General features: G+C 38.5%; 2 protein-coding genes across 6 annotated transcripts in view; one reads left to right on the forward strand and one right to left on the reverse strand.

The window, feature by feature from the left end:
- NHSL1 (NHS like 1) overlaps nucleotides 1–11956 on the reverse strand; it is a 290732-nt gene extending 278776 nt beyond the window's left edge. For 2 of the 3 annotated variants that reach the window (XM_070559451.1, XM_070559450.1), the window contains exon 1: nucleotides 11820–11956. The gene's annotated coding sequence lies outside the window, so the exon portion shown is untranslated. The remainder of the gene's footprint in view (nucleotides 1–11819) is intronic. The other variant, XM_070559449.1, reaches the window with a different exon arrangement.
- Nucleotides 11957–12104: 148 nt separating this feature from the next.
- On the forward strand, nucleotides 12105–25834 carry CCDC28A (coiled-coil domain containing 28A). 3 transcript variants are annotated; one of them, XM_008538650.2, is made up of 6 exons: nucleotides 12106–12328; nucleotides 14117–14316; nucleotides 15934–16097; nucleotides 19945–20099; nucleotides 22244–22266; nucleotides 25269–25834. In XM_008538650.2, the coding sequence occupies exons 2-6, from the start codon at nucleotides 14159–14161 to the stop codon at nucleotides 25321–25323; spliced, it is 555 nt and encodes a 184-aa protein (XP_008536872.2). In that variant the 5' UTR covers nucleotides 12106–12328; nucleotides 14117–14158; the 3' UTR covers nucleotides 25324–25834. The 3 variants fall into 3 exon arrangements, with proteins under 3 accessions (XP_070415565.1, XP_008536872.2, XP_070415566.1); XM_070559465.1 differs by lacking the exon at nucleotides 12106–12328 and adding an exon at nucleotides 12361–12612; XM_070559464.1 differs by lacking the exon at nucleotides 14117–14316 and having other exon boundaries at nucleotides 12105–12328.
- Nucleotides 25835–26506: the final 672 nt, after the last annotated feature.

Consider the following 26506-nt stretch of genomic DNA (forward strand, 5'->3'; position numbering starts at 1 on the left):
TGAACAATTTTTTTTTTTTTAAAGATTGGCACCTGAGCTAACAATCTTTTTTTTTTTCCTCCCCAAGTCCCCCCAGTACATAGTTGTATATTTTTTTTTATTAGTTGTGGGTCCTTCTAGTTGTGGCATGTGGGATGCCACCTCAGCGTGGCCTAAGAGTGGTGCCATGTCCGTGCCCAGGATTCGAACCTACGAAACCCTGGGCCACCGAAGCAGAGCACGCGAACTTAACCACTCGGCCACGGGGCCAGCCCCTGCAATTAACATTTTTGTGTCTATTTCCTTGTGCATACGTAAGTGTCCCTAGAACTACTGGATCATGAGTTAAGCACATTCTTTAATTTACAAGACACCGCCAGTCAACTCTCCAAAGTGGTACTTATTCATATTCCCACTCCTAATGACAAGACTCGTTGTTTCACATTTCTTGAAAGCACTCAACATTGCCAGACTTTTTAGTTTTTTGCCCATCTGAGTACAAAATGGTTTTTATTTTACTTTGCATTCACCCGATCACTAATGAATTTGAACGTCTTTTCACATGTTTATGGATCATTTTGATTTTCTCCTCTGTGAATTATCATCCATATCTTTTGCCCCAATTTTTTTTTTAAAGATTTTATTTTTCGCTTTTCTCCCCAAAGCCTCCCAGTACATAGTTGTGTATTTTTAGTTGTGGGTACTTCTAGCTGTGGCATGTGGGACACTGCCTCAGTGTAGCCTGACAAGCGTTGCCATGTCTGCGCCCAGGATCCGAACCTACGAAACCCTGGGCCGCCGAAGCAGAGTGTGCGAACTTAACCACTCGGCCACGGGGTGGACCCTGTCCAAATTTTTTACATATTCTGGTACCAATCTTTAGTCAGTTACATGTGTAGCATGTAACTTCTCTCATCTCTATTGTCTTTTAACTTTTTTGAAGTGATTTTTGATGCACAGAAATTGGCACTCCACTTCTTAAAAACAAATTATTCCATATTAATACCTTAAAGATGTTTTGAATATTTCTTACATATATAGATCTAAAAATAAACAAAAAATTTCCACAGGCATCTGTTTTCTAGAAAGATTTATTACTATCTTATAGAATATCAGTAGAAATACCAATAGAAATCTGTGGCACAGACTTGGGCAGATGCTTCTCTAAGAAACAGAGAGGCTTTTGAGCAAGGTAGAGACATGATGGAATCAGAGTGCAGGAACAGAGAATACTACTTATTGTTCTCTTATTGTTTTATGGGGGAAAGTTTGCCTGTGCCATCTTGAGTTTACAGAGTTAAAAATCTTGACTGATTTATACAATAGCTAAATTTATCGTTCCATCTGAAGGTCTTGTTTTATCAAAACATTTGACTAGGCTGACATCATCTGCATGCTCCTCCGCCAAGGAATTTAATAGGGCCTGGGAAATCCTCCTCTGAAATACTTCCTTGGGAATTCTTTATGCCTAATTTCACATACGAAAGGTTTAATGTACTGTAATATTCTGGTTATTCTAAAAGATTTAACATTCTGGAATTGAAGTGATAGGATTCAGTCAGATATGTTCATTTTAGTTTACCTAACTGCTTGATGATTATCAGTTGATCATTAAATGTCTATACTCTGGTATGATGGAGGAGACTTTCCTCCAATTGTCAAGGAAACATTCTAGAGTCCTATCTAGTTTGATCCTTTGAAGACAGAAATAGTAAGACGCTACTATAACTCAATTCTGATTCTCTTCCTTCTTGCTCAATACAGTCTCAGGTGGACAATGCTGATCATTTAAACGACAGTTAATTTCTTCATTGTTTCTCACCTCCTACTCTTCTGACTTCTACTCATCTTACATTTCTAAATTCTAGATTAAACGAGTTAATAGTAAGGTTATCTGGGCATTGTTAGCTGAGTAATAAATGTAACACTCATAGCAACAAAAAACATGCTATAACTTCATTAGAGATTATTACCTTTTCAAATATGATAATTACTGGTAATGTTTTTATGAAAGGAATTACTGAATAATTTTTAAGTAATCAAACAAAGACAACTAATACGAGAAATTACTAAAGACATGAGAAAAAACTAAAGACATGATTTTATTTTTATTATTTTTTTTTGAGGAAGACTAGCCCTGAGCTAACATCTGCCAATCCTCCTCTTTTTGCTGAGGAAGACTGGCCCTGAGCTAACATCCGTGCCCATCTTCTACTTTCTATGTGGGACGCCTATCACAGCATGGCTTGCCACGCGGTGCCATGTCCACACCCAGGATTCGAACTGGTGAACCCCGGGCCACTAAAGCAGAATGTGCACACTGAACTGCTGTGCCACCAGGCCGGCCCCTAAAGACATAATTTTAAAGCATTCAACTTAAATGCCTATAGCTCCACATGTATATAAAGGAAAAGTAATTTTATGGTAAACTAACTAATGAACAAACAAGAGCAATGGTTTGGTTTGTTTCACTATAAAATACTTGTTTTAATATTTTACCACCTTCCTGTAAACCCATCTCTTTCATATAATAAAACAGCATCAATTATTTCTCTCTGCTGACATATTTAGCTACTAAGAGAGTCATTATAGATCATAAAATGTTTCAAGTTGTAAAGTTAATTTTAATACTGCAGCACTTCAAACTCCAGGAACTTGTCTGGTGGCTCTTTGGATTTCTCTCCATCATGTCCTAACATATGTTATGACCTCTCTCTCTCTTTATTCTCTTTTACAACTTGGGACCCAGTTTTTGTCAGCCTAGATTGGAGGAATCATAAGGGTGCCCCCACACCCCAGAGAGACATTAAGTGACAACTGGAAGGGATGGTGAAGTCTCTGAGAGGAACGGATGGAAATTCTTGGATGTGAGGTATATACCAAATAGATCACCTTGAGAAAATCTCCCACCGATAACTGAAAAATTTGGTAATCTTAGAAGTCTGGTGAATAACCATCAGGCCTGAAAAACATTTTTCTTTTTTCAGATTCTACTAAATGAGTCAGTCCTGCAAAACTAGAAAAAACTAAAAATATTTAACATGAAAACACATATTCTTTTTCTTTTTCTGTAGTGTCCTCTTCCAAAGACAAATTGAAACAGCAACATTGATCATTATGGTTATATAATACATTTATAAGTGACACCAAGATTTAGGAGGAGCAAAGTATGGGGAAGGGGAGAAAGTCAAGGTTTTATAAGAAAGGATGTAAATAAAATATTGAAGAAGTGTGCAGAAAAAATAAATAATAAAATATTGGGCCACTATGACTGAGAAGTAAGGTTACAAATATACGAAAAAGATCTGGAAATCACAAATATATCTAATTGGTTCAAAAAGCTGTGATATGGAAACATATTAATGGCATTACAGCTTAAATGAACTATGAGGTGATCTGCCTCTGTAGAGTCGGTAAAATAAATCCCCAGCAACCATACTTCTTATTGGAGGAAAACGGTGAGATCCTATTTACCCTCTTTCGGCCTAGTGTAGATTCTCTCCTACCTGGTCTGAAGCTCACTCTATTAGAGACACACCTGTAGATTACATAACATATACAGGGCACTGGCCCAAAGGATACAATTACACCCAGTGATGGTGAAAACCCTTCCTCTCCTTCTCATGGATTCTCGGGCTGGATCACACAATTGCTGAGGGATTCAGGCCCGCCACCCTCCCTTCTGCTGAGTGCCTATTTCTTTCAGGCAGTAACTTAGACTCTGGGTATGGGAAAGTGGACAGGATATGGTCTTTTTCCTTTAGGAGCTCACTCCCTGGCAGAAGATACCAATAGGGAAACAAATACAATGCAACATGATATATTTTTCCACTACGATTAACAAAGGTTGAAATGAACATCCAGTGTTAACTAGAATGTGAGGAAACAACAATGAAACAGGAGTGCTAGGCGCTCAAATTGGGAATAAGTTTTCTGGAGGGCACTCTGGTACTATGTACCAAAGCCTTAAAACAACAACAATAACAAAAAGTGAATACAGTTTGCATCCACAGCTCCACAGTTCAGGATTCATCCTAAGGAAATCATCAGACAAGTCTGCAAAGATGTTTGCACTATATATATATCTCTTGCAGCATTTGTTGTAAAAGTGAAATACTATTGTGTCCAATAATAGGTGATTGCTGCATCCATAAACCAGAATATTATCACAATTAAGAAGGTTATAGATCTATACATAAGTGAGTAGAAAATATGCATTTGATACATTTTTGAGTGAAAAGCAGGTTATAAAGCATTATATAGATATGATGAAAATGGCGCATAACCTCTGTGGTTAGCCCCCAAAACCCCTTAACCCCAGTCTAAGCATGAGGAAAACATCAGACAAATCCCAATAATGAGGCATCCTATAAAATCCCTGACCAGCACTCCAAAACTGTCAAGGTCACCAAAACAAGGAAAATCTGAGAAACTGTCAAAACCAACAGGAGCCTAAGGAGACATGAGAAATAAAAGTAATGTGGTGTCCTGGATGGGGTCCTGCAACAGAAAAAGGATACGAGGTAAAAACCAAGGAAATCCAAATAGTCTATGGACTTTAGTTAATTGCCTCATTAACTGTAACAAATATAGCATACTAATGTAAAATGTTAATGTGGGGGGTGAATACTGGAACTCTGTACTAACTCTGCAACTTTTCTGCAAATCTAGAAATGTTCTAAAAGATAAAGTACATTAATAAAATACTACAAAGCACAAACTACTTTTAAAGATAAATATTTATTATATGTGCATAGGAAAAAGTATGAAAGAACGTTCAGCAAGGTGTTAATTTTTTTCAGTCAGGTTTACTAAGGTATAATTTATATGTACTTTTTTTAGTGTACAGTTCCATTAGTTTTGATACATATGTACAATCACGTCACCACCACCACAATCAAGATATAGAACATTTTCATCAGCCCTAACACCCTTCGGAGCACAGACTCTGGCAACCATGGTCTTCTTTCCCCATGGTTTTTGCCTTTTCCAGAATGCCACGTAAATGGAAACACACGGGATGTTGATTAAAACTGTTGTTTTTCCCCCAGAATGTGGGTTATGGGTAACAATTTCCTTATGCTTATCTGCATTTTTAAATTTTCTGTAATAAACTTTACTTTTGCAATTTAGAAAAATAAAGGTAAAAAGTAATTATAATGGGTATTACACAGATGAACAAAAAGATAAAGCTACTGGAGTACACATGAGGAAACGTTTCAGATATTTAAGTTGCAGACTTGTTTTCCTAAAGAGTTAATTTTGAGCGGCAACAGAAGAGTCAATTTCGAGTGGCAGGATTAGCCAGACTGAGGTAAAAATCCTAGCTGTGCTACTGACTTGTGTGACTCTGGGGATGCTATTTAATGTCATTTACCCTCAATATTCTTGTTTTAAAAATAGGGTTAAAACAGTATCTGTCTCATAAGCTTGTTAAAAGGATTAGATGAAACTGCATGTAAATTTGTGCATACCAGATCTTAGCTACTAAGATTATTTGTACTGTTTATTGAGCTACTCTCATTCACACAATATTACCACTGTCATTGCTGTGCTCTTGAGAATTGTTCAGACATGGAAGGGCGTTCTAGGCCACAGGCACAGAGCATGTGAGAGCAGAGTTATGGAAGTGTCTCCAGGGACAGAGAGCAGCAAGTTGGGACAAAGCAAGCAGGGTGCGGACCTCCAAGGGCCAGGTCACGAAGGACCTGCTCGCCCAGGTCAGGGAGCTGGTTCCTTAGATCCTTAGGCCCGAGGACAGAAACTGTTTTGTTTTGCCAAATACACATATTTCTAACTCTTTCTTGTAGTAGCTTCACCTTTTACGCCAGATGTCTCCCTTCCCTATTCCCCTCCCCGTGCCTCCAAAGCTCCCATTCCTATCTGTCACTGCATTTAACACAAGGCATTTTACAAGCCTGCCTCTTCAGTCCGACAAGAGCTTCTGCAGGCACTGTCCCCTACCTCACACTCCATTCCAAAGAGGCAGAAAATCCTTCGTAAGAATCTAGTGACCGAACATTTTTGCAGGACAAAAAAGAAACCCGGAGAGGATGCAATACATGGTAGACGTGTTTCAATAAGGAGAAAAAGAAGAAACCAAGGGCTGAATGATTAGAAGGAAAACAGGATGAAAGGAGAGATAAACCAAAAGCCCTGGAAGATGTCGGGGAAGGGCCTCTTAGGGCAAGTCCACTTGACAGTTTTGACTAGAATTATCACATTAATCAATCTTAACATACTAAAGTGGCAGCTCTGTACAGGTCAATATGGAACAAAATCTAAGATATATAGTTAACTGAAAAAAAAAGCTGTAGAACAATATGCACACCCTAAGTGTGTGGGGGAAATACGTGTGTATATTTATACATACACAGATATTCATACACAGCACACGTAGGAGATGAAGCCAACATCACAGGATGTCTCTGGAAGAGAGAGTTCCTTCTCATTACAAAACTTTCAGTACCCTTTAATACCACATACACATATTACTCTACTCAAAATTTATTTTAGGAATCTATAAAGTAAAATTTTAGATTATATTTCTAAAATTAACTTTAAAAAAAGGAAGCCATATGTATACAAGGAAACAAGGTCTGGAATGATATATACCAAAATGTGAATGGTATCGCCATTGTCTCTTGGTATTTTTTAATTTTCTCCTTTTTCAGTCTTTTCTGTCCCAATTTTCTAATTTCCCAGGGCTCAATCCTTAGCAGTTTTCTCTTTGCAAATTCTCCTGGTGATCTCAAATCTCAGGGCTTTAAATACCCACTATATGCTGAACAAATGTCCATATCCTGGCTGAAGCTCTAGACTTTTCAACACAACTGTGCACGCAACAGCTCCATGTGTAAATCTAAACATCATCTCAAACATAACGACCCCAGAGTGAACTTCCTGTCCTCCTCTCCTCCAACACGCAAGGCCCCCAGCCCGGTCCAGGCACCAACATCTCTCACATGGGTCACCTCAGTGGTCTCCACAGGCAAACCTTTCTTCCTCTTTCTGACACCCTTCATTGCATTTATAAACTCCAAATTAGGTCCATTCTGGTTGGTAAGCACAAAAGCAGTATTCGCAATACAGCTAAATTAAGGAAAAGACCACCATCTGCTCTGAATTGTTCCGGGCTCAGCGAACAATACAGTGCACTCCCCCAGACAGCGATCAGATGTCCCATTCAGAATCTTCTAGAGCAATTTGCTTACCTCTTTACTCTAGACTGCTGTAGCTGGGGTGCACAGTGGTTCATGGACTGTGTGCTGGCTCGCATGGGGTTCCACTACCTGGCAGCAGCGTGACTTTGGGTGGCTATTCAACCTTTGCCCCAGTTTCCTCATCTGTAAAGTGGGGTCACAATGGAATCTACCTCCCAGGGTATTATGCGGATTTAACGGGCTAATCCTTTACATCACTTACAATGGTTTCTGGCACAGAGCAAGAGCAACATAAACATGGCTCACTGCTATGTCCTCAAACCTGAACATTCAGTATTTTAAAAACGTTTTTATTTCTTACTCTTTAAAATACTATTATTAAAACCTTTTGTAAAGAACGTTTTTTAACTATAAATACAGTGTTTTCGTCACAAAATCAATTTAATATATTCTTACTAGGTAACCTGAAGATCTGACTACCACTCATAATGTTGTTTCTATGGAAAGCTTATTTTGAATTCAGAAATATTTACAAATGAAATTTTGAAGTGCATTTTATCTGGAAGATAGGGAATGCTTATATTAAAAATGCAAACATACATAAAACTATGACATATGATTTAATTTGCCAGAAAATTCTTTACTTTCTTGAAGTAGGATTTATTTCATAAGCAACTCCTCCATTTCTGTTGACACAGCAGCTGTGGATCAAGCACTCTGTGACGCGTCAGAGGAGAAGGGGTCCAGGAGCTCCTCGCTTACTCACAGTTTGGCTTTTGCAACCAGATGCACTGTGTTTGTATAAGATCAATACTTTAGGCTACACCATCTGCACTCGCTTGAGGGGTCAGTTTCCTGAAGATAAGTTACTCAGCTAAGAAACTCTGTTCTGCATGGGCAGAGTACAAAGAGCAGTCAAGTTAAGACTTATAGCAAGGAAGCCGACCCTACCAGCTACTTCCTTTTTATCCCTACAAATAAGAAAACACCACTGTGCCCTACAGACCCACTGAAGTTCTGTCTGCTTTGGAACTGACAACAACAAAATATTTGTTGGTAAGATTGCCAGATTTAGCAAAAAAAAAAACCAAAAATACAGGATGACCAGTTAAACTTGATTTTCAGAAAACTAGGAGTACTTTTTAAGTATGTCCCAAATATTGCAAGGGACATACTTATAAGAATCAAGTACTCTTTATCTGAAATTCAAGTTTAACTGACCGTCCTGTATTTAATCTGATCACCCTATTTGTTGGGAAATGATTTCTTTCTAGACACATTACTGCTCGCGCTCTCTCTCTCTCTCTGTCTCTCTGTCTCTTTCACACACACACACACACACACACACACACACGGTTTTCACACTTTGAAGGAATGGATGCATTTTGTAAACAAAGTACATCAATTTGTATTTACCTTCAAGGTTTTGGGAACTGGTTGAATTAAAAAGCTACCACTGATTCTCATTTGTGCTCAAATTGGGGAAGAAATCCAGAATCTCACGTAATTAATTTTATTTCTTATTTGGCTCTGTACAATTACAGAAATAAGCTACAAAAATAAGTTTTTATTTCAATTCATTTTTGTTCTCTTTTCTCAAAAGTTAAACGGGATCTGGTCTCAAAACAATTTAATGAGATAATACTGCCACCTGGAGATCAGAGGAAGGTATGACTAAGACTCAACCTACTAATTCCTGAATAGGTAATCGAGTTATTGAGACACTTGATTTAATAATGTCATTCTGTTACTTACCATCGTATGAGTCTAATAATTTTTTCCCATTTGTTCATCCATCCAGTGAACATTTTGCTAAATTTCTACTTTATACCAGACACCATGCTAGACTTGGGGAATATAAAGAAATATAAGACCTACTTCTTGCTTTGAGCAGCTAACAGACTAGTGGGAAAGACAGACAGATTACCAGGTGTCATCCCAGATATCCTTGCCCTCTAAGATTAAAATGAAATTAAATATAACCTCAATCTTCAGATGATGGAAAACTCCTATCTCTTTGCTTTCTAAGATTGTAGGGTAGAATGTAGTTTGTAATTTTCCCATCACTTTGGACACTAAGCTCCTACTTTATCTGACATAGTTCAGTTTATGGGCTACTTTATTGTTACACACATATTGCCCTTGTTTTCCACCAAATCTCCCTAAGACGTAGAACACAATGCCTTTTCCTTGACTTCCCTAAAGATTTACACAAAGCTTTGAGCTTGCAGGAGATTTATCTTGATATTTGGAAGCATGGAGGATGTGTGTGTGTGTGTGTGTGTGTATGTGTGTAATTAGAGCAACACTAACAATTACAAATTGAGTAACAGACTTCATTGCTCTTTTTAAAAGTCCTTTCCACCATTTTGACTCTCCTTTCTCCCTCTGCTCCCTTTTTTGCTTTTTTCCCAATCCCACTCTCTACCACAGTGAACAATTCTTCCTACTTCATTATACAAAGCAATTCAACTTTCTCAATCTCATATCCCCAAACTTAGCCTCCTGCCCACCTGTGCATACCTAACTCTCATGGTTCTATTATGACACAAAATGGGCCATCTACCTGGAGACTCATCCCTTTTCTTGCCCCTATTTAAAGATTTATTTCCCCACTGTCAGGAATTAAGACAACTCCTTAAAAAACAGAGTGGTAGCAGTTTGGGTTTTAAATGACACTTGCAAATTTCCTTGTTCGCTAGAGATATAGACAAGGCGTTATAGGGGCCCTTCCTCCCCTCCCCTCCCCAATTCTTTCCTTCCTTCTGCCTTCCCTGCTATACTGTAAGCTAGCCCTACGGCTACTTCTTAGCAGTCTTGTACTTCATAGTAATACTGCTGAACTTGAACTAAAACTCAAAAGGACAGAAAACTGAAGGAAGGATGGTAATACAGTCCAGCTAATTTGCTCATGGCACACTTTGTTTTCTGGTTAAGCCTGTAATACAAGCCTTCTCCTAAAGCTGGAGTGTTCCTATGAGAAGAACTTGGAGAAAGAATATTGGAACGATGACTTGTCCTCATACCTCACTGATAACTATTCCCTAATCCTGTTAACTATTCTGGGTTTTAAAAAGGAAGTGTGAATGTGAAATTGAATTAAAACATTAATTTTGTAAAATCACAAACTGAAATTATCCCAAATATTAAGTTTAAAAAGAACCACTCAGTCAACAATTTCCCTGAGCTTTAGGATTAGCTCCTTCATCAGATCCCCTTGGTAGAAAGGCTGGTGCACTGCAACACAAAGTGCCCAGCTAAAGAAGGAGCATTTGCCTGGGCATTAGTGATGCCATCTGACTGGCACTGTGACTAGGCCTAGATCTCTGGACCTTGGGGTTTAAAGTGGGATTGTGGGAATCACTTTACTTCAGAAATAAAATCAAAGAACTCGATTCATAACACATTCATTTATTGAGCATCTACCTTACGTCATGTTCTATGCAATGTGCTTAAAATACGAAACCAAATAAAACATGATATCTTCCTTCAAGGAACTTACAGCCTGACGAAGAAGACAAATTTATCAAAGACCACATATGCAAGAATTTTGTAAATGTCTAAGTCTTTGTAACTTTTCAGGTGTGTTGTCAAGAGACACTGAGGAAAGATACTGGGGGAGATTATACCCTACAGCATTGTTTTTAACAGCGACAAATGGGAAACCCAAATATCCATCATTATGGGAATTCTCAAATAATTTGTGGCACACTGTTTGATAGAATACTATACAGCTAAAACTGAAGTTAAAAATGAAATCTATCCTTATCTATCAATGTGCATAGATCTCAAAAACGGAATTGGGTGAAAAAGTCAGGTTGTAGATCAATACACAAAATATAACAGCATCCATGCAAAACTTCAAAAGTCCACAGTCCTCCTACACGTTTATAAATACAGAGCACCAGTCAAAGTATACAAACTTACATCAGCAATATGCATATCAAGTTTAAGACAGCAGCTGCCTCTCAGAAGGGAAGTGCAGTGGCACTGGGAATAGCTGGCACCCACTTAATCTGAAATGTCTATGTCTTTTATTTAAAAATATAAAATGACAAAACATAACATCTGTTCCCTCTGGATAGTGGGTACATGAATGTTTACTCTGTTTTTCTTTCTAAAACACTTCCGGAATTTTAGAAAACGGAAGGAGGAGGTGGTAGAAAAACACCTCATACTAGAAGTCGGGATAATCGGGTTTGTCTTTGCTCTGCCTGTGTCGCTGATACAATCTCTAGATAAGGTTTCCTGACTAGCAAATGCGGGAGAAGTATGTGGGCTCTCTGGAGTCTCTTCACTCTAGCTTCCCACCACGCACGCCCACACGGGGAAGGCCTTCCAGACTAGGGAATCATGGATTTCTCCGCTCATTTAGGATGGTTCCATCTCAGTCCGCAATGCCTTCTCCAGAGGCAGTACGTGCAAGGAAGAACTGCCGGGCGACAGAAACACGTGAGTTTATTAGCCTTACTGAGCGTCAGATCCCTTATTTCTCAAAGGGGATTCTGACCCCCACCTCATGGAACTGCAGTGAGGTTTAGAGAGAAGGGATGCCTAGCCCTGAATAGAGTAGCTATTAACAGAAGCAGTAACAGGCCCTCACTTAGGGGCACAGCATCGGGGTCGCCAGACAGAATCACGGCTTTCCACGCAGCCTTCCCAGCCAAGGCTGGTTACCTTTCCAGGTCCCGACGACGCAAGGGAAACAATCCGGGGACAGTTGCCATGGCGACGCCCGGCTCCGCCGCCAAGCTTCCCGCAGAGCCCGCTGGGACCTGTAGTGCGCGGACGCTCGCCGAGGGGCGGGCAGCTTCCGGAGAGGGGACCCATTTCTCGCTCCTACCTCCGCCGACATCCCTTGGCCCTGCTGCTTGTGGGCCCTTGGCCCCAGATAAAGGCCCCGCCATGGGTCCTCCCTTCCACGCCCACGGAAGCCACCGCTGAGGCAGCGCGGAGGAGGCCATGCGGTGCCGCGGGCTGAGACGAGGGCGGTGCTGCGACCACCGGAAGAGGCGAGGCGCGCGCCGGGGTCACGCAGGCCCCGCCCCCCTGCGTCACTTCCGTAAACAAAGGGGGCTGCGGCGGCGTCGGGGCCGGGGTGCGACCCGGGTTCGGGCTGCGGTGGTGGCTTCGGACGCTCGGGGTCTTTGCAGGTGGCGGCGGACCCCGAGCCCCTTCTTCTGCAGGTAGGAAGCGGAAGCAGGGGACCCCCGCGTCCGCCGTCGGCCCCGCCCGCTGCCCGCTCCGGCGCGGCTGGCTGGGGAGAGGCGGCGAAGTCGAGGGCCTGCCGGGCCGCCGTCCCGGTCTCTGCCGCGGAGAGAGCCGGGGAGCCAGTGCCCCGGCCGCCGCCTCCGAGGGCCTGGGCTCGGTGCGCAGGGAGGATTTCGGTGCGCTCGCGGCCGAGATGTTACCACCCAGAACCTGATGAATTCCAGACCCCGGCCTTCGCAACGCCTTACTTAAGACCGCTGTTGGTTTATTTGCATTGCTGTGCTTCCTAGGCCTTATTTTCTTTCTCTTGTATCACCAAATGTGTATTATTAGCGTCATTAAGTTTGAAGGCCGTGTGCTTACGGGTGTCGTAAACGTATACAAATCCTTGTCTCTTCGGAGGACTGGTATCTCGTCGTCTCTGGTGTTTCTTAAAGTTCCATTTAATTTGCGTTGCATGCTGAAACACCACCAAAATGTCTGTTCTGTTACTAAAAATGCTTCTTAAAGTAAAAATTGTTAGTCAAGATTTAAGCGGATATGCACTTGGTGTCTGGGATTAGAGACCGGGCATGGCAGCTTTTCCTTTAAAACCTTTGCTTCTCTGGAGGCTTGATGGCTCCAGCGTCTGAGTCGCCTGAGCCAGCTGAGCTCAGTGGTTTAAACTCCAGTGCTAGTGGCGTTGAGTTCAGATAGTAGCAAAAAATCTGTTTTCATTAAAATTCTCAAGTAATTATTTTAGGAGTGATATAAGTGGATTTGAATCCTTTCGAATGGTCACAGCTTGATTAAATTCAACGCAATATGCAAAAAAAGGCCTCTTGCTCCTAAGGCACTTTACAGTCTGATGAAGTAAATAGCCGTATAAATTTTTCATCTTATGACACATGGAACAGTATAATTAAGAGTTTATTATTATGCATGAATGTACAGGAAATGTGGAATGATATTTTTAGATGGAAGGCTGTTAGGAAAATAAAGCTGGTTAATACATAAAATAAGGGAAAGTACTGGATAAATGGAAGACCTTACACACATTCTTTATGGAAGGGCCAGCTGTAACTTCATAGTGTAACTTTTGATACTAGCAAAACTAAACATGTACAATAAAGTTTCATGTTTCCTTGGAAATAGGTAGAGAAAGTATATTCAGAATAGTCTCGGAACAGGTTTAATTTTATAGAACTTCACGTGATCAGTGAACTAGAATCAGTATTATCCCTAGGCAGAAACTGAGTTTCTGCTTGGTAGTTGAAATGAGTTTTCTAGTTGCTAGTTAAAAGGCAGATACCCCTGTCAATTATACATCTGTTTGAATCTAGTTGGTTCTGAGAATACATTTTAAAGGGGAGGCTGAAAGGCCACCAAAAGCTGGAGTCTGGCTGGGAATATCATGTGACTGTTTTGTTTGTTTTTAATCTATTGTTCCCCTCTATAATGTAGGCTTTTTGAGGGCAGGGACCTTGTCTTTTTCAGTACCATCTCCCCACTGCCCAGAATAGTGCCTGGCAAATGGAAGTGGGTAAATGTTTGTAAGATCAGTGAATAAAAAAATGGTGGAAAACGTTTTGTCTAACAGGCAGTTCTACTTAGGGCTTCTTTGTACACAGGATGGTAGGTTAAACTTAAGGGATCCTGGTTCTGACTTTGTCTAATGACCTCAGAAATTCTTGATCCTCTTTCAGCCTATGAAGTGGGTCTTTGAACTTCTTTCATTTTGGCATATTGTTGCATGCATGTATAATTTTGCTGTATTTCTTTAGGTCATAAGAAGCTGCCCTTGGTGTAATAAGGAACTTAAAACAATGGAGGAACGGAAAGTGAAGAGGAGGAGTCCTAAGTCTTTTAGTGCCCACTCTACTCAGGTTGCTAATGCCAAAAAAAATGCCATTCCAGTTAGCAAAAGCACAGGATTTTCAAATCCTGCGTCACAGTCAACTTCACAGCGACCAAAGTTAAAAAGGTGAATTATTTTCTTTCACATCATCACAGCAAAATGCTATTAAAATAAATACTAAATCCACTAATTCTTATAACATTTATTTCACTTGGCTTGACTTTTAAAACAGTTGAGGCCGGATAATATGTGACTTAGAAAAAAATTAATAAAGATTATAGAGATTAGAAAATGCAAAATGAACGATTGGTTCAAAGGCCCTTACTTGTCTCATATTAAAGAGTACAGACCAAGAAAACTTGTAGACAAAGTTGAAGAGCTAGACAGAAATAGGAAAAAAGATATACGTGTTGTTTTTTTTTTTAAACTAAGTTGAGTGTTTGTGCTTTGGTAGTTTTTATTCTTAAAAAAAGAGTGATTTCATTGTTTTCATTCATTTGTATTTATTGTAAAAATTCAAACAGGAAAAGTTCAAAGAAGAAATTTAAAACACTAAAGTAAGTAAGCATTATTAATATTTGTTGAAGATCATTTGTCTTGAGGCTCTAAAGAAACAGGAGTGACAAGTTTAAATGTGTTATATAGTACTGCTGCATATTTATAAGTATTTTGAAGTATTAGATATTTGGAAAGCAAATAAGATCCATAGAGGAAAAGCATTTCATAATCTCAGTCGTCTTTCCAATTATGATTGAATAAGTTTATCTCCTATTGCAAGCTCATCATGGAGAGTCAGTTAAGGAAGTAATGCTTATAGCACTCTGTAGCCATTGGGTTTACACAGAAGAAAAGACGAGATTGCTGCCTTGATGATGATCTCATGCTCTCTTTGAGGACACAGAGGGACATAGCCAAAGACACTTGGAAAAGAACATTCCAATAATGATTTTACTTTTTAAAAATTGACTTGGCTGCTCCGTGGGGAGGGAAGAGAGATCAGAGACAACACATAGAGATGGGAAGACCAGCTGGGGAGCTGTTGGAGTAGTTCACTCAAGAGATACGATAGTGGCAGTGGAGAAGGAAAGAACTAGAGATTAGAGATATATTTGTGGATATAATCAATAGGACTTCATGACTGCTTGTGGGGGCCTTAGAAAGTTGGAGGTGTCAAGGATGATAATGGGTTTTTAGCACTCCGTCATATGGTGATTATGAATTTATATGTCTTCCTTTTGCCTTAGACTGGGCCTCTTCGGAACAGTGACTGATGTTGTGTGCATCTTTGTGTACCCAGTATCTGGCATAGTGTCAGCTAGTATGTCCCTATGCTTGTTGAACAACTGATAGCCAAGGAACAGATAGGATAAAGTTTAGAAGGGAAAGGTGTAATATATTTTACCTAGAAATGAAATATGAAACATAGGATAGTAAGAAGACTTACTAATTCTCTTTTCAGTTTTTTGCAATCCAAAGAATTAGCGTATTTTATAAATGTATTAGTCAAACTCTCTATATGCCTTACCAGTTATAAGTTTGAGATTTTTACAACCTATTGTTTGGATTTCTGGCTTAAAATTACTGCTTTTGTTTAGTATTGGTTTTGTTCTGATTTCCTGTTTTTAAGGAAAATTCCATTTAATTCATTAATTTTGCTTAATCTAGAACAGCCTGAAAAGATATAATTATCTCTTTTTAAAGATAATCATATGCAATTAATTTTTTATTGCATCCTGTTTGCAGAGTGATGAAAGAAAAGAGCAGACCTCAGGGTGGAGAAGGAAAAGGTGCTCAGTCAACTCCGATTCAGCACTCCTTTCTCACCGACGTCTCAGATGTTCAGGAGATGGAGCGGGGCCTGCTAAGCCTTTTGAATGATTTCCACTCAGGAAAACTTCAAGCATTCGGTAAGCATAGATGTTTCTCATTACTGTTTTCTTTTCAGGATGTTGGCATCCTATTTTCTGTGTGTATTTTGCAATTCCTTTTAAAAGTGCCATTTTCTTTTATTCAAAAAGGGAGAGTTAGTTGGAACGTTAAATTAGGATTACTATTATGGAACAAGTGTCTTGCAAGTGTAACAAAGAAAAAGAACATTCTTCATCAGTTAAAAATTTAGACTTAGTGTTTTAGTTTTGTAAAGTCTGGAGATCATGACAAGTCTAAACTTGTTTCTTGCCCGTGATTCCTGACTTTCGAATATAAAAGATTCTGGTTTTATTTCATGAAGATATAAGAACAGTTGACTGATTGTTTCAATAAAAAGTCTGAGTAGGTATTTTTGTATGAGTCACAAAGTATGTAGTCAGATTTTTCATGTTCAGCTTGCAACTTACTTTGTAAGCTTTTTCTGATGATAAAATTATTTTCTTGTATTTTTTAAGCAACTTTAAAATTATGGAATGCACACATATAGAATCTCACACAGATGCATAAATGTCATCAGCATAACATATTGGGTCAAGTGCTGTCTTTCCCTCCCTCACTTTTTTGCTCCATGGCCCCCTAGTCCTCTCCCTACCCCCTCTCTTGGCTTCACCTTCCCTCATCCCAACCAAATAACCATGTTAAAAACCAGGTGTTTAGAAGGACCCACAACTAAAATATATACAACTATGTACTGGGGGGATTTGGGGAGAAAAAAGCAGGGAAAAAAAAAAAGATTGGCAACCGTTGTTAGCTCAGGTGCCAATCTTTAAAAAAAGTAAATAAATAAAAACCAGGTGTAAATCTTTTCATATTTTTCTCCGGGTTATAGTACAGATACATAGAAACATGCATACAAAGATTTTCATTTTCATGATTTTATACAAATAGTATCTTATATGTACTTTTCTGTGTCTTTCTTTCCTCACTAAACAATATTTGATTAAAATCTCTCCAGGTCACCTATTATAACTCTAATTCGTTATTTTTTTTCTAATGGCTACATAATATTCCAGGTTGTGAATATACCCTGGTCTATTCACCCATTTCCCTGTTGAAGGGCATTGACTTTGTCTCCAGTTTTGAGCCACTAGTTTGATGGTGTAGTGAACATCTTTTTACACATACACTGTATCCTTATACCAGTGCTTTTATTTCTCTGGAGTGGATTCCTGTAAGTGGGATTGCCGGATCAAAGTATGTATGTAGTTTTAACTTTTTTGCTTTTTGAAGATTTTATTTTTCCTTTTTCTCCCCAAAGCCCCCCAGTACATAGTTGTATATTTTTAGTTGTGGGTCCTTCTAGTTGTGGCATGTGGGACGCCGCCTCAGCATGGCCTGAGGAGCGCTGCCATGTCCGCACCTGGGATCTGAACCGGCGAAACCCTAGGCCGCCGAAGTGGAGCATGTAAACTTAACCACTCGGCCACAGGGCCAGCCCCTGTAGTTTTAACTTTAATAAAAATATCCAGATTGCTTTCCAAAAAAGCTATTGCGCTTCTAGTTGCCATCAGCAGTTTACGAAAGAACCCTTTCCCTGAATTCCCACCAGCAGTAGTTATTAGCTGTCTTCCAATTCTTGCCAGCATTTGGTGTGAAGGAGCTTTCTTTTACTTCTCTTGGGTTTGAATATCCATGTATGTTTGCTAAGCAGTTGGGTTGCTTTTTTCAGGACCTTGACCCAATTTCTATTTGGTTATTTATCCTTTTGTTGTTATTGTTAATTGTTGAGAGCCTTTTGTATATTGTAGATACCCTCTGACCTCTGTGTTTTGTTTTCATTTTTGTTTTTTTTTAAACCAAATTTATTGTGTTGTGGACTTTGTTTTGGTACACTTAACCTTGTCAAAGTCTTTGATTTTTGTGTACTTGTATATGTCTGTCTTTTCTCATAGTGCTGGGTTTCCTTCCAGTCTTGGTTATACTATTATTTGAAAAGAAGACAGTAAAACACACTGTGTGTCACACAGTGATGTTTATTATATCCCTCCCTCCTTGCTTTATGCCCAGCCCAGAAAGGCAGTATCTTTAGAGTACCTTCCCTTCCTCTCACCTCCGTCTTCTCTCCCACCCTTGAGGTTTCATCTTTGGATCACTTTACTTCTTTGCTTTCTCCACAATTCCCCTCCTGCACCTGCTCCTGTGTGCCCTGTGTTCTTGGGTTGAAGTCTGTTATTTGTCAGTTTGCTGTCTATAAGGGTTGCAGATGAGAAGTCAATTGCCAGTCTGATTCTTTCTTAGTAGGTATGTTTTTTCTGTCCCGATGCTTGAAAGATTTTATCTTTATTTTTATTTTATTTTATTTTTTTAAAGATTGGCCCTGAGCTAACATCTGTTGCCAGTCTTTTTTTTTTTTCTCTTTTCCCCAAAGCCCCCCATTTTTTTTCTCTTCTCCCCAAGGCCTCACAGTAAATAGTTGTATATTCTAGTTGTAGGTTCTTCTAGTTGAGCTATGTGGGGCGCTGCCTCAGCATGGCCTGATGAGCACCCAGGTTTCAAACAAGCGAAACCCTGGACTGCCAGAGCAGAGTGCGAACTTAACCATTTGGGCCGGGGCAGCCCCCTTTATCTTTAAAGTGTAGGCATTTACCAGGATACGCTTAGGACTGAGTCTTTTCTCATCAATCCTGCCTGGCAATCAACAAGCCCTTCATTTTGCCAGCTCATCCTTCATCTCAAGAAATGTTTTTTCTGTCGTTCATTTATTTCTCCTCCATCTGTTCCTTTGTATTCTTTTGGAGCTTCTGTTGTTCTCATGTTAGGTCACCTGGATTCATCCTCTGAATCTCTTCTCTTCTCTTCTCATGATTTCTACCTCTTTATATTTTTACTTTATATTGTTACCACCCCTTTGAGAAAACCAAAGTTTTTTTGGAAAAAAATTATAGTATCAAGAGGTTGCAGAGGCGGTACTTAAACCGTATGAAAATATATGCCATGTATGTACATTAGTTGCTCTGGGCGGATGAGGCCCCCTCAGAGGACTGCAGTCAGTGAGTAAGGTGAGACCTGTTCATTAGCGGTTAAGTTGTCTTGCAGTACTGTATACAATTGAAAATGTTACTTTGTGTTTCTCATGCCTCGATATATTTTTCATGCTTCATAAATGCTTTCATTTATATTTCTTTTTTTTTTTTTTGTGATGAAGATCAGCCCTGAGCTAACTACTGCCAATCCTTCTCTTTTTGCTGAGGAAGACTGGCTGTGAGCTAACATCCATGCTCATCTTTCTCTACTTTATACGTGGGACGCCTACCACAGCATGGCTTTTGCCAAGCAGTGCCATGTCCACACCCGGGATCCTAACCGGTGAACCCCAGGCTGCCGAGAAGCGGAACGTACAAACTTAACCGCTTTCTTAAAGGAGGAATACATAATTGATTGGCAAAATGATTCATGGTTCAAGTTCTTATAGGAATCTTAATTTCCCTCAGGTTGTTGTAAGATGTTGGGTCACTCAGTTCAAGTGGCAGTTGTCAAATTCAACATGATTAGATGGTGCTGTTGCTTTTATATATGATGATATTACTGTTGAAAAAAATATTTTCTGTTGAAAAAAATATTACTGTTGAAAAAATAGTTTTTTTAAAAAACTTCCCTATCTGACTTTTTTTCTAGTGCCCACAGTCATTTCTTAGATTGTCGTTGTTTTCCTGGTCAGAAATTTTATTTGTAATTATACACAGGAAATATGCAGTCATTAATGATGCAATTTACAAAAGAAAGAAAACTGATTTCTTTTGAGCACCTAGAGCTTAAAAGTTTTTCATCAAAAGAGTTAGTTTGAACTACCTTAATCTTTAGTGATGTTCTGGGATGTTCCCCCAGGAAATGAATGTTCCATTGAGCAGATGGAGCATGTCCGGGGAATGCAGGAGAAATTAGCTCGTCTGAATTTGGAGCTCTATGGGGAGTTAGAGGAACTTCCGGAGGACAAGAGAAAAACAGCCAGTGACTCCAATCTGGATAGGCTTCTGTCTGATGTGAGTATAGTTCTTTCTGTTTATTCTTTCTTTAATAAAATTTTTTGAGAGAAAATTTCCTGTTCTAACCATTTTAAAGCATAGAATTCAGTTGTTTTTAGTATATTCACAATGTTGTACAGACATCATCACTAATTACAGAACATTTTCATCATCCCAAAAAGAAACCTTGTACCGCTTAATTCTCCCCTCTCCCCATCCCCTAGCAACCACTAATCTACTTTCTGTCTCTATGGATTTGTCTGTTCTGGATATTTCATATAAATGAAATGAGACAGTATATGCCCTTTTATGTCTGGTTTCTTTCACTTAGTGTAATGTTTTCAAGTTTCATCCATGTTGTATTTTACTCTTTTTTTTAAATAAATGTATTCCAAGGAAATTATCATGTTTACATCTAAGCATATATTCTGAGAATGCTGTCAAATCTAAAAGTGAAATATTCACTTCTGCACATGTATGGTAAGATCTTAACATGTAGAAGATAGTATGTTGGGGCCGACTGGTGATGCAGCAGTTAAGTTCACACATTCTGCTTCCGCAGCCTGGGTTTGCCACTTCGGATCCCAGGTGCAGACCTGCGCACCACTTGTCAAGCCATGGCGTAGTGGTAGGCGTCCCACCACGCCACATACCACAGAGGAAGATGGGCATGGATGTTAGCTCAAGGCCAGTCTTCCTCAGCAAAAAGAGGAGAATTGATGGCATATGTTAGCTCAGGGCTAATCTTCCTCAAAAAAAAACTAACAAAAAAAACCCAAGAAGATAGTATGTCAAAAGATCCTGACATGATTCATACGTTTTGTCTTATTTACTCAGTTGGTAGTGAATTATTTTAAATGCACAACTGTATTTGGTGTTATGGTAACTTAGTACACTTCCATGTGTATTAGCTTACTAGAGCTTCCATGACAGAATACCATCGACTAGGTGGCTTAAACAGCAGGCATTCACTTTCTCACAGTCCTGGAGGCCAGAGTTGGAGATCAAGGTATCGGCAGCCTTGGTTTCTTCTGAGGCCTGTCTCCTTGGCTTGTAGATGGTCATCTTCATGTTCTCACGGCATTCTCCCTCTCTGCGTGCTGCCTGTGTCCAAATTTCCTTTTCCTGTAACGACCCTGTCGTTTGCATTAGGGCCCAGCCTAGTGACCTCATTTTAACTTAATTACCTCTGTAAAGACCTCATCTCCCCAAACATCCTCACATTCTGAGGTATTGGGGTTACTAAAACATACAAATTTTTGGAGGACACAATTCATCCCATAACACCACGTATGATTCTCATACTGAGAAGTATTAATCACGTAAATTTGCCTCTTTAAACATTTTTTGGAACAAAAATAAAGAAAAATTGAATTCAATACATTTCAGTTTCAGAATAGTTTCCATATTTACCAGTGACAAAAAGGGTTAATTTCTGTTGCTTTGATCTTTTGAATGAGTAAATGTGAGGGAAATTATAAGCCCATACTTTAAAAATTTCAAGCATATGCATTTGATTTCAAGTCTGTCATATTCAGTCTTACAAATATTTCCTTTTACCAGTTCCTTTTAACAAATATAAGCTTAATTTGCAATACATTTAGAAGAGTGACTGTGGTATGATGAATATAACGTCAAATGAAACCAGAAAGACTTTGTTTAGTCCAGGGTCTGCATTTGGGTTATTACTGTGTAACTTTGGACAATTTAGGGTTAAAATTTCTCTAAGATTTTTCCCTCTGTAAACTATGGGTAACTAATTCTACCCCATACTGAAAACTGAGTGTCATGTGAAATCTTTTTGTAATTCATAAAGGTTTTAAAGATTTTGATCATTAAAATGGTAACTTTTTTCTTTTAAAAACTGTCATTAAAAATGATTATAGTTATGCACGGTTTTAAGAATACTTATAAAACTCCAATTTTTATCATCTGGTTTAATTCTCTTCTCATATTCTTGTTTCATAAATGCTAAAGCTACTTTGTAATTATTTTGCATAAGTGAATTTCCCATCCTGGAAATTTTTGGAAAGTGTTTTCTGTAATATTTTGCTTTTTCACTTGAAGCTTAAATGAAAAATTATTTAGATGTGTAAACGTTTATCTACTTGAGATATTTACCTTATAAAAATAAAAATTAAATTTGTTTCTTTGTGTTACAGTTAGAAGAATTGAATTCTTCCATGTATCCTTTGCCTAATATCAACAGTAAAAGTTTACAAATTATAATTTCTGGTGAATAGTCCCAGTCAAGTGAACAGAGACACCTACTATTATTTACTGGGGCCATTTCTCTTCCCGTTTGGTTTCCAAATAGAAGTTTTAGTTGTTTTGTATGCTGAAATTTTGTTTCTGGTTTGTTCTGCTTTGCTTTGTATTGTTTGGGGGTTTTTTAAACAAATTGAAAGAAAATTTTTTGATCAAAAGAATTGAGAATTAGGCTAGTTGCCATATAAATTATCTTGAATCTTAGATTCTTAAGGTAAATGGCAGTTGGATATGCAGACATAATATACTATGCTTAATTTAGTATCATTACATAGAATATTTTAGATGCATAAAAAAGTATATTATAGGGGTAGCTTCAGGGAAACCACCAAGGCACAAATAAAATATTCAGGTTTTGATATTTATTAGAGCAATTATCTCAGGAACTTTTCAAAATATATTTTTGAGCATAGTGATAGGCACAATGTGAAATATATAAGAACAATAAGAAGTGATCCTGCCTATAAAATTCCTTGAGAGAGAAGACATCCCTTTGAACCACATAATGAGATTGTAGAGTCAAGAGATTTGATCTTTGAAATTTGGTTCCACATTTTGATAATGTAACTTGTGCAGATTGGTTAACATCTCAGAGTGTCTTCTGTAGTATGGGGTAATTGCTGTATGTAATGATGTGTATGTGAAAATTTTCCAAACTATATAAAATATATATATAAATTACTATTATGGCTATGCATATAGTGTTATTAATTGCCGAATTGTGCAGTAACAACAATGAAGAGATAAAGTATATACAAATCTAGTAATAGCAATTAATAGCTAATCTTTATTGAAGACTTATTATTTGCCAAGTATTTTGTAAAGGGTTTTACACATACTCTCCCTTTTGGTCCCACCCTTGGAAGTAGTTGGTGGTCTACTCCCCATGTTACAGGTGAAGAAAATAAGGTTTTGAGAAGCTACATAAAATGTGGGGAGGTTAATGTTGCCGAGAAAGGCTTAAATACAGGGGTAAGATATGAGTTAATGAGAGGGCTTTTCTTAGGAGTAGTTCCTGGTTCTTTGTTCTTTTCTTTATATTCATCCTAAGGTTTATAGTCTTTCTATAGCTTATGGCATTTAAGTATCTCCTATCCTCTTACTTGAGTTTTTGTTAAGCATTTAGACTTCTTTGTCTCACCACTTTCCTCAATTCGTCCACCACAGTTAAACAAGGCAACATGATAGAATACAAGAGCAGGGGCTCTGGATTGCTTGGTTTCAAATCTTGGTTAGCAGCTGTGTAACCTTGAGCAAAGTCTGGCAACCCTCATTTCCTCATCTGTGATAAATATTCTGCCTGTACTCAAACTTTCTCCTCCTAATTTCCCTCTCTCATCAAAACTTCTGTTATTTTAGTCTCCAAGATTGTTTAAAAATCCCTTCCATGACCGTAGCAGACATTGCTAATCAACCCTGGCACTATCTACATGGAGACTGGACATGAACTTAACATGATCTGCCGTCTCTGAATCACACCTAGTTGTCAGACATCACTTCTGCCTTTTATTCCTCCTTCATGCTCTACCCTCATCCCCTGATTCTATAACCTTTCAAATTTCTGTTCCAGCTCTAGAGCTGCCCTGTCTAATACGGCAGCCGCCAGCCATGTAGCTACTGAGCACTGGAAATGTGGCTATCTGGGTTGAAATGTGCTGTAAGTATCAGATGCACACCTGATTTCAAAGATTTAGTACGAAAAAAGAATGTAAAACATCTCAGTATTTTTCATAATGATTACATGTTGAAATGATAATTTTCTGATTATTAGTATAAATAAAATATATTTTTAAAATTAGGTCTGTGGCTTGCATTATATTTCTACTGGACCATGCTCCTGTAGACTTCAGACATTGCCACTCAATTATTCTTGCTAAACATCACTTTCATCTTGCCATTCATGTTTCTTACCAAGTTTTTTTTATCATGTCACATATTCTACAGGTTCTCAATAATTTGACCACAACCTATACTTCCTGTATTATTTTGCCTTCCTCCCAGGCTGGTTCTTTGGATGCCCAAGAGCATATGTTTGTGCTCACCTTAATTCCTTTGCTCAGGTTGTACTTCCTACTAGAGATGCTCTGGCCTCCCCCTTCTCCTTATCAAATAACACTGAAGCTGACTGCTTCCATGAAGCATTTCATTTGTACCTCAAACTAATATTCTGCCTTATTTCGTTATCTGCTGATTTCTGTGTGTTCAATTTCAGCCTTCCAACTGGATAAGCATGTCTTTGATGGCAGTACTCGTGTCTGTACATTTTTGCAACTTCTGCCATATGTGTATTCCTAGCATTTAGTTGTCCTTGATGTATCTATATCATTGTTTGAATTGTCTTGAATAAATAGGCTGCAGGTGGATCGTAGAGATCAAAGAGGAATGTGAAAGGCAATGATGGTGACAAGGGAAGGGAATGAGTGCAGGAATTCCGTCCTATTTCCAATCTTCTCAAGTAATTCAGAGGATTATAGGAAAGGTTTTAGAGCTATGATGATTTTATTTTATTTTTGACTTTTACAAAGAAGTTGTTTGCCCAAGGATGATAAAGTGGTATTGTCTTCTCAGATGAATACTTTTTAGATCCAGTAAGGTTTCATATTTTGCCCCTAATCAGCTCCTTACCCTGAAAATGATTCTTGCTGCATTAAAATAATCCTATGTTCTATTAAAACCTGGAACATAGTCTTGATTCAGTGATTTTTTTTAAAGTCTTCAAAATTCTAGATATGGTATAATTACTTCACTACGTTTAAAAACTGTCTTATCACATCCAAGTTTCTCAGTAGCAACATAGGTGCTTCCCCTTTAAACGTATTTGGTTTTTTTAATACCTCTGTCTCTTAGCTCCAGAGTGTAACTTCCAGAAATTTAAAAGAAGTACTCATTATAGAAAATCTTCTTAACTGATGAATCCAGACAAAAACTCCATTTGGCAGACGCACAAGATGTTCCAAATACTTCTGCCAGCTAAAATGAAACAACAGTTGCTTTCTTGTGGTTTGAAGAAAAGCAGTATGCTTTATTTTTCCAGCTGAATCCAGTAGCAGAATCATCTTCCACAACAAGGAATTAAAGCAACTGAAATGCAAGTGCAATGGTGGTTTTCTCATACTGCTTTTAGTAAATGTGACTTGCTCTAATTCACCGTAACTGGAGGCTAGGCCTTCTCGAGGCTTAATCAGGAAATGTGATGCAGGGGTTGTGCTGCTCTGCTTTATGTTGTTGCCTTATGGAATTATACTTGAAATGCGTTGTGCTAAACATAGTTGATCGGGCTGCAGGATCCATCCTTCGTGAGCCCACAGACTTAGTCCAGTGTTGATCACAAGTGTGTGATGCACAGGCTTTTTGTGGCGGCCCAGCTTCCGTTTACATTAGACAATCACTACACATGCTGCTGTGTTTTCCGGTGGCCAGTGACAACAAAATGTTAAATGAGTATTTGTGAGATTTGCTATTTTTAATAAAGTGATTGTTTTAAATTAGTCTCTATCTTTCTTTTTGAAGAAACCTGTAGTTTTCCATCTGCGAATACAAGGGTTCAATCCTCAAAAGTAAACTGTTTATAAAATTTGACGTTCTGTATTTTTGGTAAATTTGCACCTTGTGTACATTTAAATATTGGTATAATGAAAAGAGTGTGGGCTTTAAAGTTAGGCCTTGATTTGAATCCCATTCTGCTCCCTAGCTTTGTGTTTAATTACATTTACTCAGTTTCTTTCAGTTTAACTTTTGTTTTTAATGTAGAAAATAAGGTTAATAACCAACTCCTAGTGATTATTATGAGGAGGAAGCAAAAAAGTGTGAGTAAGATGCTTAGCACAATAACTGACACCAATACTGTTCAGCAAACATTAGCTTCATCACCCTTTTCAAACACCTTTATTGAAATAATAATTCATACACCATAAAATCTACTAATTTCTTTTTTTTTGAGCTGTTTAGATACATCTTTTTTTTTTACTGTGGTAACATTGGTTTATAACATGTAATTTCAGGTGTACATTATTATATGTCAATTTCTGTGTAGATTACATCATGTTCACCACCCAAAGACTAGTTACAATCCATCACCACACACATACCTAATCACCCCTTTCACCCTCCTCCCTCCCTCTTCCCCTCTGGTAACCACTAATCCAATCTGTGTGTGT

The sequence above is a fragment of the Equus przewalskii genome, chromosome 9 (assembly GCF_037783145.1).
Source record: "Equus przewalskii isolate Varuska chromosome 9, EquPr2, whole genome shotgun sequence".
Lineage (NCBI taxonomy): Eukaryota > Metazoa > Chordata > Mammalia > Perissodactyla > Equidae > Equus > Equus przewalskii.